This window comes from Nomascus leucogenys, chromosome 2 (assembly GCF_006542625.1).
Source record: "Nomascus leucogenys isolate Asia chromosome 2, Asia_NLE_v1, whole genome shotgun sequence".
Lineage (NCBI taxonomy): Eukaryota > Metazoa > Chordata > Mammalia > Primates > Hylobatidae > Nomascus > Nomascus leucogenys.
This window is the reverse complement of record NC_044382.1, coordinates 31357721-31374517: the sequence shown is the minus strand read 5'-3', so window position 1 is coordinate 31374517 and position 16797 is coordinate 31357721. Positions and strand designations below refer to the sequence as shown.

Sequence of the window (16797 nt, the reverse complement as noted above, 5' to 3'; positions counted from 1 at the left end):
CAAATCTGTTTACTCTCAGTAAACTTTAAGGCTTTTCTCTCTACCCTAAAGGAGATGAAGATTTCAGAATCATTTTCAGATTCTACCAGCTGTACGCCCAGTAATAGTTATCTTGTTTATGGAAGAGTTACTTATTTTCATGTGGGGAAGAAGTCACCTGATTTCTATTTGTTTCCTCATTTGTATAATGTTTTTATCTTAAGAAATATACATATTCAGTTTAATTTTTTTTGCAAGAAATTTCTGTATTCAAACCCTGATTACTAGTTTCTCAATGGAGACATACTTTAAGAGAATAATATTTCATATAAAACTTGCATTTTAAAATCATTTTCTATTTACTTTTTCAGGTATTATGTAGACCTCTAAAGAAATTTCAAAAACATGGACATCATATTCAGTGTTTTTCCAGTCCTTAAAGTCCTTTTTGGTTATATCATGTATGGTTGTAAACAGAAATTGTTTGCACAGTATTATTCAGCTTGACAGTTCAGTCATGCCTATTTCAGTCACTCAAAGCAGGATTAAGGATGTTACTTGTTATTGGAATATTCCTGACATAGAGGCAGCTATTTTCACCAAAATGCTGTCTTAAAAACCCAAAAAGCAATACCAGGCAAAATTGTTTGAGAAAAAAGAGATCCAAGAATTGAACTGGTGCATAGAAAAGAAAATGAAATTTTTAATCTAAAATCAGAGCTAAGTGGGAGCTTTTAACATCATATAATTTGCAAATGTTAAGGATCCAAGCCACAGCAAAGCAGCAAAGAACATGTCTTGTTCTGTCTCTCATCACCATGATCCATTATCTCCCTAATCACTCTCTCACTCGGGTTTTCACCATTAGGTCTGCATTGTACAGAAGAATGATACCAAGAAGATGTACGCAATGAAGTACATGAATAAACTAAAGTGTGTGGAGCGCAATGAAGTGAGAAATGTCTTCAAGGAACTTCAGATCATGCAGGGTCTGGAGCACCCTTTCCTGGTTAATTTGTGGTGAGTAATTTTACTGGACCTCTGAATAGAGACACTCCTGATATCGGTGGGCTAGGGGAGGTCCCCAAAAGCCTCTGGGACCTCAGCCCTGGCTGGTATCCAGGCTCTTGAAACAATTGCAAGAAAGAGTTCAAGGATGAGTTGGAAAACAGTGAAAGTAGAGATTTATTGCAAAGTGGAAAAGTACACACTCAAGAGAGGGGAGCGTGGGTGAACTCCAGCGAGTGTCATGTAAGTGGGGGTTTGAGGCTGCTGCCATAATGGGTTTCTTTAACCAAGGGGTGAAACATTCATGACGATTCTTGAAAAAAGATGGAGATTTCTTGGAACTGTGGTGCCACCTATTTTTACATCAAATGTGAATGTTCCTGGAACTGTCATGGTGCTGGTGGGTGTATGATTTAGTAAGTTAATGAGTGTATGATGAGGTCCTAGGTGAAACCTAGGTCAAATCCAGCACGATGGAGAGGACCCACAGATTCTCTGAAGGAAATGACTGCTCCTGCAGGACCCAGGCGACTCCCCCAAAACTGTGAGTGCCCCAGCTGCGGAGGTGGGAAAGACCCTCCTCTCCCAAACACACATCCCCACTGGAGAAGCTGAAGGTCTGTTTGCTGGAGAAGTTTCTGACTTTACCTGGAGCTGAGTGGATTTGAAAAGCCCAGTGAAATACACGGGGAGATGAAGCAGCAGAAAGGCCCTGGGAGCTTGCTGGGTCCCCAAGCAGGCCATTCCTGCCTGGCACCACAGGGATCCAATGGGAGAGGAGAGGGGGCAAAATTCCATAGGGAGAAGCAAATCTCTAGCTGAACTTGGTGACAATTTGAACGGGGTGAGAAAGCGCCTGGCCAGAACTCAGGAAAGGGCACAAATCCAGTGTGCAGACTCCACGGGCAGGGGATAAACCAAGCCCTTTCCTTTCCCAGCTGGGAGGGGGATAGCCTGGGGCAGGTTTTCAAGCCGGTATTGCTTCTCTACTAAGAAACAACCTGGGAGCTGTGTGTGTGTGTGTGTGTGTGTGTGTGTGTTGTGTGGTGGGGGGGGATGTTGGGCGGTGGAGGGAGGGTGGTGGAAAGCACGGTGGGAGTGAGACCGGCCATTCAGTTTTTGTGGGAGCTGGGTGAGGCCTGTGACTGCCAACTTTCCCCCACTTCCTGACAATCTGCATGTTTCCGCAGAGACAGCCATAATCCTCCTAGGTACACAGCTCCAGTGACCTAGGAATCCCACCCCCATCCCCCACAGCAGCAACAGCAAGGCCCGCCCAAAGGAGTCTGAGCTCAGAGACACCTAGCCCTGCCCCCACCTGTGGTCCTTCCCTACTCACTCTGGTATCGGCAAACAAAGGGCATATAATCTTGGGAGTTCTAGGGCCCTGCCCACTGCCAGTTTCTCCCCATAATACCAAAGCTGATGCTCTCTGGAAAAGCACCACCTCCTGGCAGGAGGACAACCAACACAAAAATAGAATATTAACCAAAGCTAAGAACCTTTACAGAGTCCATTGTACTCCCTGCCACCTCCACCAGAATAGGCACTGGTATCCACAGCTGAGAGACTCATAGATGGTTCACATCACAGGACTCTGTGCAGACAACTTCCAGTACCAGCCCGGAGCTGAGTAGGCTTCCTGGGTGGCTAGACCCAGAAGAGAGATAACAATCACTGCAGTTCAGCTCACAGGAAACCATATCCATAGGAAAAGGAGGAGAGTACTACATCAAAGGAACACCCTGTGGGACAAAAGAATCTGAACAAGACTTTCCCTCTGAAAGAGCCTACCCAAGTTAGAAGGAACCAGTAATATGACAAACAAGGCTCTTGATGCCCCCAAAAAATCACACTAGTTCACCAGCAATGGATCCAAACCAAGAAGAAATCCCTGATTTACCTGAAAAAGAATTCAGGAGGTTAGTTATTAAGCTAATTAGGGAGGAACCAGAGAAAGGTGAAGCTCAGTGCAAGGGAATCCAAAATATGATACAAGAAGCGAAGGGAGAAATATTCAAGGAAATAGATAGCTTAAAGAAAAAACAATACAAAATTCAGGAAACTTTAGACACACTTTTAGAAATGCAAAATGCTCTGGAAAGTCTCAGCAATAGAATTGAACAAGTAGAAGAAAGAAATTCAGAGCTCGAAGACAAAGTCTTCAAATTAACCCAATCCAACAAAGACAAAGAAAAAAGAATAAGAAAATATAAACAAAACTCCCAAGAAGTCTGATATTATGTTAAATGACCAAACCTAAGAATAATGGGTGTCCCTGAGGAAGAAGAGAATTTCAAAAGCTTGGAAAACATATTTGAGGGAGTAAATGAGGAAAACAGCCCCAGCCTTGCTAGAAATCTAGACATCCAAATACAAGAAGCACAAAGAACACCTGGGTATTCATCGCAAAAAGATATTTGCTTAGGCACACTGTCATCAGATTATCCAAAGTTAAGATGAAGGAAAGAATCTTAAGAGCTATGAGATAGAAGCACCAGGTAACCTATAAAGGAAAACCTATCAGATTAACAGCAGATTTCTCAGCAGAAACCCTACAAGCTAGAAGGGATTGGAGCCCTATCTCCGGCCTCCTCAAACAAAACAATTATTAGCCAAGAATTTTGTATCCAGTGAAACTAAGCATCATATATGAAGGAAAGATACAGTCATTTTCAGACAAACAAATGCTGAGAGAATTTGCCATTACCAAGTCACCACTACGAGAACCGCTAAAAGGAGCTCTAAATCTTGAAACAAATCCTGGAAACACATCGAAATGGAACCTCTTTAAAGCATAAATCACACAGGATCTACAAAATAAAAATACAAGTTAAAAAGCAAAAACAAAACCAAAAAAACCTGCAGGACCCAGGAGACCCCCCCAAAAAAATGTGAGTGCCCCAACTGTGGAAGTGGGAAAGGGAGAGCATCCTCTCCTGAACACACACCCCCACTGGAGAAGCTGAAGGTCTGTTAGTGGGAGAACAGCTTCAGCTTCTTTTTGTTTTCTTGGAAAAAAACCCAAAGTACACAGGCAACAACAAGCATGATGAATGCAATGTTACCTCACATTTCAATACTAACATTGAATGTAAATGGCCTAAATGCTCCAGTTAAAAGATACAGAATCACAGAATGGATAAGAACTCACCAACCTACTATGTGCTGCCTTCAGGAGACTCACCTAGTACATAAGTACTCACATAAACCTAAAGTAAAGGGGTGGGGAAAGGGATTTCATGCAAATGGACACCAAAAGCGAGGAGGGGTAGCTATTCTTATATCAGACAAGACAAACCTTAAAGCAACAGCAGTTAAAAGAGAGATAAGACCAGGCGTGGTGGCTAATGCTTGTAATCCCAGCACTTTGGGAGGCCGAGGCGGGCGGATCACGAGGTCAGGAGATCGAGACCACGGTGAAACCCCGTCTCTACTAAAAAATACAAAAAATTAGCTGGGCGTGGTGGCGGGCGCCTGTAGTCTCAGCTACTCAGAGAGGCTGAGGCAGGAGAATGGCGTGAACCCAGAAGGCGGAGCTTGCAGTGAGCCGAGATTGCGCCACTGCACTCCAGCCTGGGCGACAGAGCAAGACTCTGTCTCAAAAAAAAAAAATTAAAAAAAAAAACAAAAAAAAGAGAAAGAGGGACATTATATAATGGTAAAAGGCCTTGTTCAACAGGAAAATGTCACAATCCTAAACATATAAGCACTTAACACTGGAGCTCCCAAATTTATAAAACAATTACTAATCAACCTAAGAACTGAGACAAACAGCAACACAATAATAGTAAAGGATTTTAATACTCCACTGACAGCACTAGACAGATTATCAAGACAGAAAGTCAACAAAGAAACAATGGATTTAAACTATACCTTGGAACAAATGGATTTAACAGATATATACAGAAGATTTCATCCAACAACTGCAGAATACACATTCTATTCCACAGAGCATGGAAGTTTCTCCAAGATAGACCATATGATAGGCCATAAAATGAGCCTCAATAAATTTAAGAAAATCAAAATTATATCAAGCATTCTCTCAGACCACAGTGGAATAAAACTGGAAATCAACTCCAAAAGGAACCTTCCAAACCATGCAAATACATGGAAATTAAATAACCTGCTCCTGAATGGCATTGGATCAAAAACAAAATCAAGATGAAAATCTAAAAAGTCTTCAAACTGAATGACAATAATGACACAACCTGTCAAAACCTCTGGGATACAGCAAAGGTGGTGCTAAAAGCAAAGTTTATAGCCCTAAACCCCCACATTGAAAAGACTGAAAGAGCACAAACTGACACTCTAAGGTCACACCTCAAGGGACTAGACAAACAAGAATAAACCAAACCGAAACCCAGCAGAAGAAAGGAAATAACCAAGATCAAAGCAGAACTAAATGAAATTGAAACAAACAAAAAAAAATACAAAAGATAAATAAATCAAAAAGATGGTTCTTTGAAAAGATAAATAAAATTGGCAGAGCATTGGCAAGATTAACCAAGAAAACAAGGGAGAAAATCCAAATAACCTCACTAAGAAATGAAACAGGAGATATTACAACTGACACCACTGAAGTACAAAACATCATTCAAGGCTACTATGAACACCTTTATGCATATAAACTAGAAAACCTAGATGATATGGATACATTCCTGGAAAAATATAACTCTCCTAGCTTAAATCAGGAAGAATTAAATACCCTGAACAGATCAATAACAAGCAGTGAGATTGAAATGGTAATTTAAAAATTACCAAGAAAAATGCCCAGGACCAGATGGATTCACAGCAGAATTCTACCAGACATTCCAAGAAGAATTGGTACTAATTCTTTTGACACTAAGGAAACCTCCCTAATTCATCCTATGAAGCCAGCATCACCCTAATACCAAAACCAGGAAAGAACATAACCTAAAAAGAAAACTGCAGACCAATATCCCTGATGAACATAGATGCTGAAATCCTTAACAAAATACTAGCTAACCGAATCCAACAGCATATCAAAAAGATAATCCACTATGATCAAGTGGGTTTCATACCAGGGATGCAGGAATGGCTTAACATACACAAGTCAATAAATGTGATACATCACATAAACAGAATTTTTTTAAAAATCACATGATCATCTCAATAGGTGCAGAAAAAGCATTCAACAAAATCCAGCATCCTTTTATGATTAAAACCCTCAGCAAAATCAGCATACAAGGGACATAGGCCTTAATGTAATAAAAGCCATCTATGACAAACCCGCAGCCAACGTAATACTGAATGCATTCCCTCTGAGAACCAGAATGAGACAAGTATGCCCACTCTCACTGCTCCTCTTCAACGTAGTACAAGAAGTCCTAGCCAGAGCAATCAGACAAGAGAGAGAAATAAAGGGCATCTAAATCAGTAAAGAGGAAGTTAAACTGTCACTGCATGTTGGCGATATGTTTACCTTGAAAACCCTAAGGACTCCTCCAGAAAGCTCCTAGAACTGATAAAAGAATTCAGCAAAGTTTCCGGATACAAGATTAATGTACACAAATCAGTAACTCTTCTATACACTAACAGCAACCAAGTGGAGAACCAAATCAAGAACTCAATCCCTTTTACAATAGCTGCAAAAAAAAAAAAAAAAAAAAAAACACCAAATACTTAGCAATATACGTAACCAAGGAGTAGAAAGACCTCTACAAGGAAAACTACAAAACACTGGTGAAAGAAATCATAGATGACACAAACAAATGGAAACACATCCCATGCTCATGGATGAGTAAAATCAGTATTGTGAAAAATGACCATACTGCCAAAAGCAATCTATAAATTCAATGCAATTTCCATCAAAATACCACCATCATTGTTCACAGAATTAGAAAAAACAATTCTAAAATTCATATGGAACCAAAAAAGAATCTGCATAGCCAAAGCAAGACTAAGCAAAAAGATCAAATCTGGAAGCATCACACTACCTGATTTCAAACTATACCATAAGCCCACAGTCACCAAAACAGCATGGTACTGGTACAAAAATAGGCACATAGACCAATGGAACAGAATAGAGAACTCAGAAATAATCTCAAATACTTGCAGCCAACTGATCTTTGATAAAGCAAATGAAAACATAAAGTGGGAAAAAGACACCCTTTTCAACAAATGGTGCTGGGGTAATTGAATAGCCACAAGCAGGAGAATGAAACTAGACCGTCATCTCTCACCTTATACAAAAATCAACTGAAGATGGATTAAAGACTTAAACCTAAGACCTGAAACTATAAAAATTCTAGAAGATAACATTGGAAAAACCCTTCTAGACATTGGCTTAAGCAAGGGTTTCATGACCAAGAACCCAAAAGCAAATGCAATAAAAACAAAGATAAATTGCTGGTACCTAATTAAAATAAAGAGCTTTTGCATGGCAAAAGGAAGTCAGCAAACAGACAGCCCACAGAATGGAAGAAAATCTTCACAATCTATACATCTGACAAAGGACTAATATCCAGAACCTACAATGAACTCAAGTAAATCAGTAAGAACAAAACAATCCCATCAAAAAATGGGCTAAGGACATGAAATGACAGTTCTCAAAAGAAGATATACAAATGGCCAGCAAACATATGAAAAAATGCTCAACATCACTAATGATTTTGAAATGCAAATCAAAACCACAATGTGATTCCACCTTACTCCTGCAAGAATGGTTATAATAAAAAAAATAAAAAAACAGCAGACGTTGGCGTGGATGCAATGAACAGGGAACACTCCTACACTCCTGGTGGGAATGTAAACTAGTACAGCCACTATTGAAAACAGTGTAGAGATTACTTAAAGAACTAAAAGTAGAACTACCATTTGATCCAGCAATCTCTCTACTGGGTATCTACTCAGAGGAAAAGAAGTCATTATTCAAAAAAGATACTCGCACATGCTTGTTTACAGAGCACACAGTTGCAACCCAAATGCCCATCAATCAATGAGTGGATAAAGAAACTGTGGTATATGCATATATGATGGAATACTATGCAGCCATAAAAAGGAATGAACTAACAGCATTTGCAATGACCTGGATGAGACTGGAGACTATTATTCTAAGTGAAGTAATTCAGGAATTGAAAACCAAACATCATATGTTCTCACCGATATGTGGAAGCTAAGCTATGAGGACGCAAAGGAATGAGAATGATACAATGGACTTTGGAGACTTAGGGGGAAGAGTGGGAGGGGAGCGAGGGATAAAAGACTACAAATACGGTGCAGTGTATACTGCTCAGGTGATGGGCGCAACAAAAATCTCAGTCACCGCTAAAGAACTTACTCATGTAACCAAAACCACCTTTACCCCAATAACTTATGGAAAAATAATCCAGCACCACATTAGGTTTAGTCGGTCTTAGCCAGCTTGGCCTACACCCTGGTTTTTCAGGTTCTTATCAGTCCCAGTTTATGCAGATGTTTCAACATTTTCCCTTTGCTAGTCATGTGAAACTGCTGCCTGGAATTTTCTATTCTCCTGCTACCACCCTTTATTATTCCTGTCTCACTTTCATCTTCATCCCTACTGTTACATAAATGCATCTTGATTTCTAGGCATGCATTTGTCAAATTCTCATTAGGATCTTCCTCAGGGTCTTTTGTTCTCCATAGTTTCTTTGGCTTTATAGTGAAAGAATATTTTTCTTTTATTGTCACTAATAAATAATTCTTGGTTCAGATGTCACAGTTCCCCTTGTCCTTGAGGTCAATATATATTTTTTTAAACATTGTAATTAAATGTGCCGACTGGGAATGAGTTCAGATGTCTTATTAGTTATTAGATACTTTTTTTCCCCATAAACTGTATGGGAGGAATTTTGGTTACAAAGCATGGCCTCATTGGCTGACTTGAGGTTATTTAGAATTTATACAAAGCACTTTCTCCCTTAAAATAACTGTCAATAAAACTGTTGCTTTGTAGTGTATTTCTTAGGCAGCCACATATATACCTGGAAGTTAGACAAGGATAGGTGCTTCCTTTGTCAACAAATAGCATTTGCAGAGCTGAAGCTGACTTGTGCCAATGACTAGATATTAAGTGACTGTGATCTGGGCTCAAAGCTATTTCCATAATCCAAGGCATAGAAAATGGCAGAGAAGCTTGCAGTATCTATTACCTCCTATTCTTTTCTTGTGTGTCAAGATCTTTGTGTGTCACCTTCATTTTATTTTACATTTTAATGCATCCATCATGTTAAGTGGTAGTTCTTAAAGCTAATTCAGGATGACTGTTATTTAAATATGCATACCAAGAAGTTCTGACTTACCAGCAAAGAAAAAAAAAGGGTCTTTATTCAGAGAATGCTAATGGAAAAATAATTGAGGTTTTACTCTGTGTTTAGGGACATCCTTCTGGAGAAATCAGTGCATAAAACCTGCCTCCATCCATCTTTAATTATTACAGTTCACTTAATATACAATTTGCTCAAAGCCTCTATGCCACAGTTGAAAAGAAGATGGTTTTATGTGACTTGGAAATAGGTCTATTACAGTTTATGCACTACTCGGATATGGTAGAGTCTAATTTCAGCTCAAGCTCAGTGTATTTAATCAGTATGTTAGAGCGGCCTATTCAAAATGCTGCCATGTAAAAAGCTAAAATGGATGCAGCTCTTTCTTCCCTACCCTTAGCAATCATCAAATTGCCTTTCTTCCCCTCTCTGCATCCTGAGAATGACAAGATACTGTCACTTCACAACCTCCCTTTGTTCAAAGTCACATTTTTCTTCTTAAAAAGTTTAACCAACTAATTTTTTTTTTTTTTTTTTTTAAGATCAGGGACCCATGATAAGGCCTTAGCATTTTACCTTCTCATATTTGTCTTTCATCACTGTGTGGGCAAAGTTGATTTCATTCTGTTCCTTTTTTTAAGAAAATGGGTATTGTGAGGCTTTAAGCTGGCCAAAGATGATAGATTTTGCTGTTTGCTAACTTGGTGTCATTCCAGACAACATTCTGTTCTTCATCACTGACCTGGTGATAACGTGACATATAACCTATTCTTTCCTTCTCACTTCTCACATTGAACCTCACAGTGGAACACTAGGCATCATTAACAATGATAGAAGAAAGAGAAGAGACTTACCTCCCCCCAGTGATTCTGGTACTACATTCAAAACTAGAAACTAACTGGGAGGGGGAATTCTTAAAGTACAACAGCAACTCCCTTTGTCTTCCAAACCATGAGATAAAAATCTTCACAAATCTGTATCATTCTTCCTAATAAATGCTTTCTGTTTCAGTAAGTACAATATATTCAATGTAAGCTTATCTTTCCACATCTATAAAGCATCTTGCAGTGCTTCCGAAGGTGTGATTGTGAGTGTATTAGTCAGTTCTCACATTGCTATAGAGAAATACCTGAGACTGGGTAATTTTTAAAGAAAAGAAGTTGAAGTGGCTCATGGTTCTGCAGGCTGTACAGGAAGCATAGTGGCTTCCGCTTTGGGGAGGACTCAGGAAGCTTCCAATCATTGTGGAAGGCAAAAAGGGGAGCAAGGCTTCTCACATGGTGGCAGCAGGAGCAAGAGAGAGGAGGAGAGAGTCACTACACACTTTTAAATGACCAGCTCTCTTAAGACCTCTATGATGAGAACAGCACCAAGAGGATGGTGTGAAACCATTCATGAGGATCCACCGCCATGATCCAATCACCTCCCACCAGGCCCCACCTCCAGCTTTGGGGATTACAATTCAACATGAGATTTGGGTGGGGATACAGATGCAAACCATATCAGTGAGTAATTTACTTCATCATTTTTAAGTCACATGGTTATAAGATAGGGTTAATGTGTCTAACTTTACACTTATAAATGAGATAAATAAAGTGCTATGGCCAGTACCCAGCACATAGTAACATTTATCTTACAAATATTCGTTCTTTTCCTTCCTTACTTCAAGAAGTTATGACATTCTGAACTTGCCCATCTCCGATGGTTCATTGTGGACATCCAAAGGACAAATCTGAACGGTGCTTGGCCCCAGGACATCATGGAAAGCTGTATGTGCAGGGTCAAGGGGGTTATCTTCAACTCATTCTCTATAAGAGCATATGTTGTTTGTTTTGTTTTGTTTTCTATCCTCATTCTGCAAATGAAACAAACATCAAGATTCCCCAATATATTGTGTGCAATTTAACCAAGATTTTATGTCCTGAGTTTAACTATTAGATTTATCTTTACCTCCCGAAAGCATCAAAAGCTTAAGAAGCAATGTATTATTTATAAAGTAACAGCAATACTTTTAAAATTTCTGCCTTCTTTGTGTACTCTATTTTACTAATATGCTGTGTAGGCCTCTCAATAATACTTTTAATAATCTCATTCATGCTAAAATGCCCCTAGCTTCTGGAGATTTAGTTATAAAATTCTAGTTTTTCAGGCTGAGGGAAAACAAATTGTTCCCTTTTTAAGTGAGTTAATGTTAAGAAGTTTGTGTGTGTGTATAGGTATAAATGTATACATACATATGCAAATATTTATACATTTATACCTATACACACACAAACATGTTTTTTTCAATATCATATATATGTATATATATGACTATCACATATATGTGTGTATATATATATATATAATATGTGTGTGATATTTGAAAACTCTCCCGCTCATTGCAGTCAACTTGTAAAACAGAAAATTACCTAGAAAAATGAAAATTCTTCGATAATTCTTATCACCTTGTAACAATCATTTCTCACATGCTGGTGTATACTTTCCAGTAAAATGTCTGCATTTGATTTTCTGTTTTTGATCATGCATTAGCCCCAATCATTCCTTCATTCACATATATATTTACTGAGCATCAAAAACAAGTTATAATTTGACTGTCAGGTAAAATATAAGATGCACAGTTATATTTGAATTTCAGATAAACCAACAATAATTTTTAGTATATGGCCCAAGTATCACATGAGATATATTTTTACTGAAAATTATTATCTGAATCTGAATTTGAAGTTTAATTATGCATGTTGTACTTTTATTGGTTAAATATGGCAGTCTTAACTGTATTAGAAACCCATGCTATGGGGATATCTTGGTGAGCAGAAATAGAAAGAGCCCTGATATTAATGAAATGGCACATGAATATATAAACTGTGAGAAATACATAAAGAGAGTAAGTATGAAGAACTGTGTGTGTGGTGTGTGGGTACGTATGTTTTGGGGTTTCAGAGAAAGAAGGTAAGTCATCTGGGGGCAGGGACGTTAAGGAGGAAAGAACATTTGGAAATAAAATTCAACCTGACTTGCCTCCAGGGACCTGGCTCCACTCAGGAACAGTGTCCAAATGTAGGCCATGTTATCAAGTGAATGCTGCCAGACAGGGCTGGCATCCAGGAAAAGTAAATAAAATCTTCTTGTGAGTCTGTCTCTGAGGGCTCTTCACAAAGCCCTGGCAACCCACAGCCTGAAAACAAATAGACCCCAGTCTTTCCCAGCATAGTTGGTTTCCCAGGTGGCTTTTGTTAATTGAGATTAAATCTGTAGCTGCACACAACTCCTCAGGGCCTCTATCTCTTTACTCATGTCCTTTGTCCCTGTGGATAGAAAGGGTCCACATGTGGTTTCAGGAAATTTGGACACCAGATCATCTGTTTTAACTGGAAAGAACTACCTGTACTGAGAGTGTGACAAGAGCCCTTTCAGACTCTGAACATAACCCAATAAATGGTATCAACCTTAAATAACGAGATTCTGAAAATATGATTAAGTATTGAGTTTGCTGGAGCCCAGAGCTTGAGGATGGCCACCTGGGAGCCCAGATTCACTTTGCCCAGAATATACACTTCAATTAGCAGCAGTTATAAGTGGGGTTTTAAGAAAAAAAATGAGGCAGTTCCTAAGTTGTTTACCAAAAATTTACGTTAAAATAACGTAAGCTATTGATGGACTATACATTATTCTTTGTATCACAAATTATAGGAACACAAAGATAATGGGTGAGGCAGCTAGTCAGGAAGAAAATGGCTTTAAAATATTGTCCTTGAGCATGGGTTTGAGGGTGTGACTGACATCCCATACTCATGTTTCTCTAAACCTAATAAATTGTGCATATCTCATATAGCTCAGACTGCTCTGAGCTATTTTTGTTTTCTCATTTCCCCCCTTTTCATCAAGATTTTGCAAAGAAAGCATTGTGGATGAACTTAAGCAGTTTTGGCTCCTTTTATGTTCAGGAACTTAGTCCTGCATTGCTAGGAAGTCTTATTCCCAGATGGTCCTGTCCCACATTTGGGGGAAAGGGAGAGGATGAGTCTTAGTGGGGATTTTAACACCATCAGAAGCAAAACTGGGATGGTATCGCAGGGTGCCACAAATAAGACCTCACCAAAGTCACTAATTTATGTAGCTACTGTTGCTTGTGGAATCATCTCTAGCAGAATACCATGCAGTTAGTTTTCTCGGAATAAGTAAAACAATGAGCTATACATAGTAGAAATATAATACACATAAGTATTATAATTTAAAAAAAGAATCTCTAAGCCTGAATGAAAAAAAAATCTATTCCATTAGAAAGTCAACTAAAAACATCATGAAGAAAATTAAAATCCAGTCCTTTCTTAGAGACTTGTTGTAGCATGAAATAATTCAAGATTTAGATCAAATTGTAGGAAAATAATAAAAACTAGAAAACAATTGTCAGGGCTGAATTTAAAAACAGGTGTGCTATAATTTTCTTCTGAACCACAATTTCTCTCTCTTCAGTTCACCATGTCTACCCAAGATAAATTTTATCAGGACCAACTTACTTGCAAAATAAGCTTTAGTATTATATTTGGCCTAATTATTTGCATTAAGTACAACAAAAATAATGAATGGCCATGTGTGCACTTTTAAGTTGGCTTTGCTGGAACTTTTTCATAAGGAATCTCAGATCAGACTTTTAAAAGCCTCTCTAAACTAGATATCCAAGCCAATAATTCACCATCAAACTGCCTGTAGCATCTACATAAATTGGGTGAATTTCTCTCTCCTTGAGGTTCCAAAATATCTTGAGGTTTTTGGGCCTGTCAAATGATGACATTCTTTATTTACTGCAAGGTCAAAAAACTTGTAAGGGTACCATGTAGACAAGGTATCAGGTCAGTTTTCCTAAAAGACTTTTGATTTGGCTCTATAAAGTCAACTTCAATTCATCAAAACAGTTTGGTCATATCTGAAAGTATGTCATTTCACCCAAAGCCTTGGTAAAACCACCAGCCTTGGTAAAATGACTAGTGTCTCCAACTGTGTACCGTTACAGAAGAAAACAGGTTCTTATTGAACTTACACGAATAACAATACTGCCATAAATAAAGAGTATTCACAAATAGTTTCCAAATTCTGGAGGAATCAGGTAGAGAGTAAGATGTTTCAATTTTGCTCGTAAAAATATACTTTACTTAATTGTTGTAAGCTCTAAATAGCTCAAAAAAAATTCTTGACTTTGGAAAACAAAACAAAAAGAATCAGCAATGTTTCAAACAAAAAAAGTCATTAAAAAAATTTCAGTCCTGGCCAGGTGCAGTGGCTCATGCTTATAATCCCAGCATGTTGGGAGGCCAAGGCAAGTGGATCACCTGAGGTCAGGAGTTCGAGACCAGCCTGACCAACATGGAGAAACCCCGTCTCTACTAAAAATATAAAATTAGCCAGACGTGATGGCACATGCCTGTAATCCCAGCTACTTGGGAGGCTGAGGCAGAATTGCTTGAACCTGGGAAGTGGAGGTTGCGTTGAGCTGAGATCGCATCATCACACTCCAGCCTGGGCAACAAGAGTGAAACTTCATCTCAAAAAAAAAAAAAAATTTAGTTCTCTATCAGTTCAGTTCCATGTAATTAACTCTTGTTCTGTTTGATATTGGGTTAGCAATCTTCACGAACTGATAAACTTTTTTATTAGAAATTCTGAAAGTTTTTACATAGTCCAATGATATGATTTCCAAACCTTCAGAAACTTATATTCAAGAGTACTTCTCGGAATCCTTTCCACGAATTTCCTTGAAGGATAAGCAAATTTTGGACTGGAGCTGATTATAAACCACTTTTTATGAGGAATCTAAGTAAAACAATAATTGTCTGTAGATGACAAAAGACTTAAAGCAGCCTTGGTTAAAGACACAATTGACAAGGAAATTTGGTTATGCCTGTAGCATACAACAACTTGACATAACAATCATAATTATTACTGATCATATATACCAAAACATATTGGAACTTTTGGATTCTCATTCAATTTTGGAACAAATATTAATCATATTAATACATTTATACAAATATATTCAAAGAAAGTTAAACATCATTTCTTATTTGACAATGCTTTCTGTATGATTTAAACATATCAAATAAGCCTGATCTGCCTCTCTGGAATTTCTAGGGGCCCTCATATCTGAAAAGTTAGTTTGAGGTAAAAAAAAAAGACTAACTTTTAATTTGAAATATGATTTTGGAAAGTTTGTCAAATATCAAAGTTTTAAAAAACTTACTCAAAATATTCTTGCAGGTCACTGTAAAATAATAGTCATTTATTTAGCCAAAGTGATAATTCCAAGATTTCAAAAGCAAAAACTTTTACTATTTGGTAGAAAGGAGACTCCGTTCCGAATCAAGAGACCTAATAGGGACAGCATGAGGCAAACTCTTCCCTCCTTTTTATAAGGAATCTCAGATTTTACTTTTAAAGCCTCTCAAAGCTAGGTATCTTTGAGAGGTTACCTTTATTTTCTGTTTTTCTTTTTGAAGTTTAATCAAAAGGCAAATCTTTTACTGTCTCTTATTAATACTATATAAAATTCTTGTTCAAAGGAGAATGCCAAATCTTACTTTTATATTAGTGTGTTGTAAATACTAAAGCTAATTTTAATTAAACATTATAAACAAATCCATACAATCTCAGTCAGCTTTGACCACAGAAGATAAGATTTTCATAAATCTTTTATAACCTATTACAATTTTCTATTAAAGAGAAGATCAATGTTTCAAGAAAACCCTGTGGTTCCAAAAGAGGGGCCCAGACTCTGGCCTTGCACCAGTGAGCTTTTAAGATTAATGTTCAATTTTTAGAAAAACTTATAAACAATTCTCTTCTAATTTTAGCCAACTTGATCACACACAAAATTCCTTTCACAAGATTAATCTTCCATAAACCTACAACTTGCTGAAACCTTCAGTTTTGTCCTATACTTCTTTTGTTTTGAGATGGAGTCTCACTCTGCCCAGCCTGGAGTGCAGTGGCATGATCTCGGCTCACTGCAACCTCCGCCTCCTGGGTTCAAGCAATTCTTCTGCTTCAGCCTCCCGAGTAGCTGGACTACAGGCATGCTCCGCCATGCCAGGCTAATTTTTGTATTTTTAGTACAGAAGGGGTTTCACCATATAGGCCAGGCTGGTATACTTCTTTTTTAGATTGCATTCTATCTTAAGACAAAATCTACTTTCCTTTCTCCCTTATCATTTTGACCACACAATGCTCTCTTTCATGCAAATGAAAAATTACTGTCTTTTCAACTCCCTTTACCAAAAACACATCTTAATTTCTTTATATACCATATGTATAGAATTGTCTGTCTTATATCTAGTCATTTCTTGTTTCTTTTTTCTTTTTTTTTTTTTTTTTTTTTGTGAGATGTAGTCTCACTCTGTCCCACAGGCTGAAGTGCAATGGCGCCATCTTGGCTCACTGCAACCTCCACCTCCTGGGTTCAAGCAATTCTCTTGCTTCAGCTTCCCAAATATATGGGACTACAGGCATGTGTCACCAAGCCTGGCTATTTTTTTTGTATTTTTAGGAGAGACGGGGTTTCGCC

At 38.0% G+C, this 16797-nt stretch overlaps 1 protein-coding gene across 2 annotated transcripts in view; it reads left to right on the top strand.

Annotated features, from left to right (window-relative positions):
* Positions 1-16797, top strand: part of STK32A (serine/threonine kinase 32A) — a 180206-nt gene that overhangs the window by 44446 nt on the left and 118963 nt on the right. For both annotated transcript variants that reach the window (XM_030826935.1, XM_003266595.2), the window contains exon 4: positions 848-999. In XM_030826935.1, the coding sequence (XP_030682795.1) occupies positions 848-999 (152 nt within the window). The remainder of the gene's footprint in view (positions 1-847; positions 1000-16797) is intronic.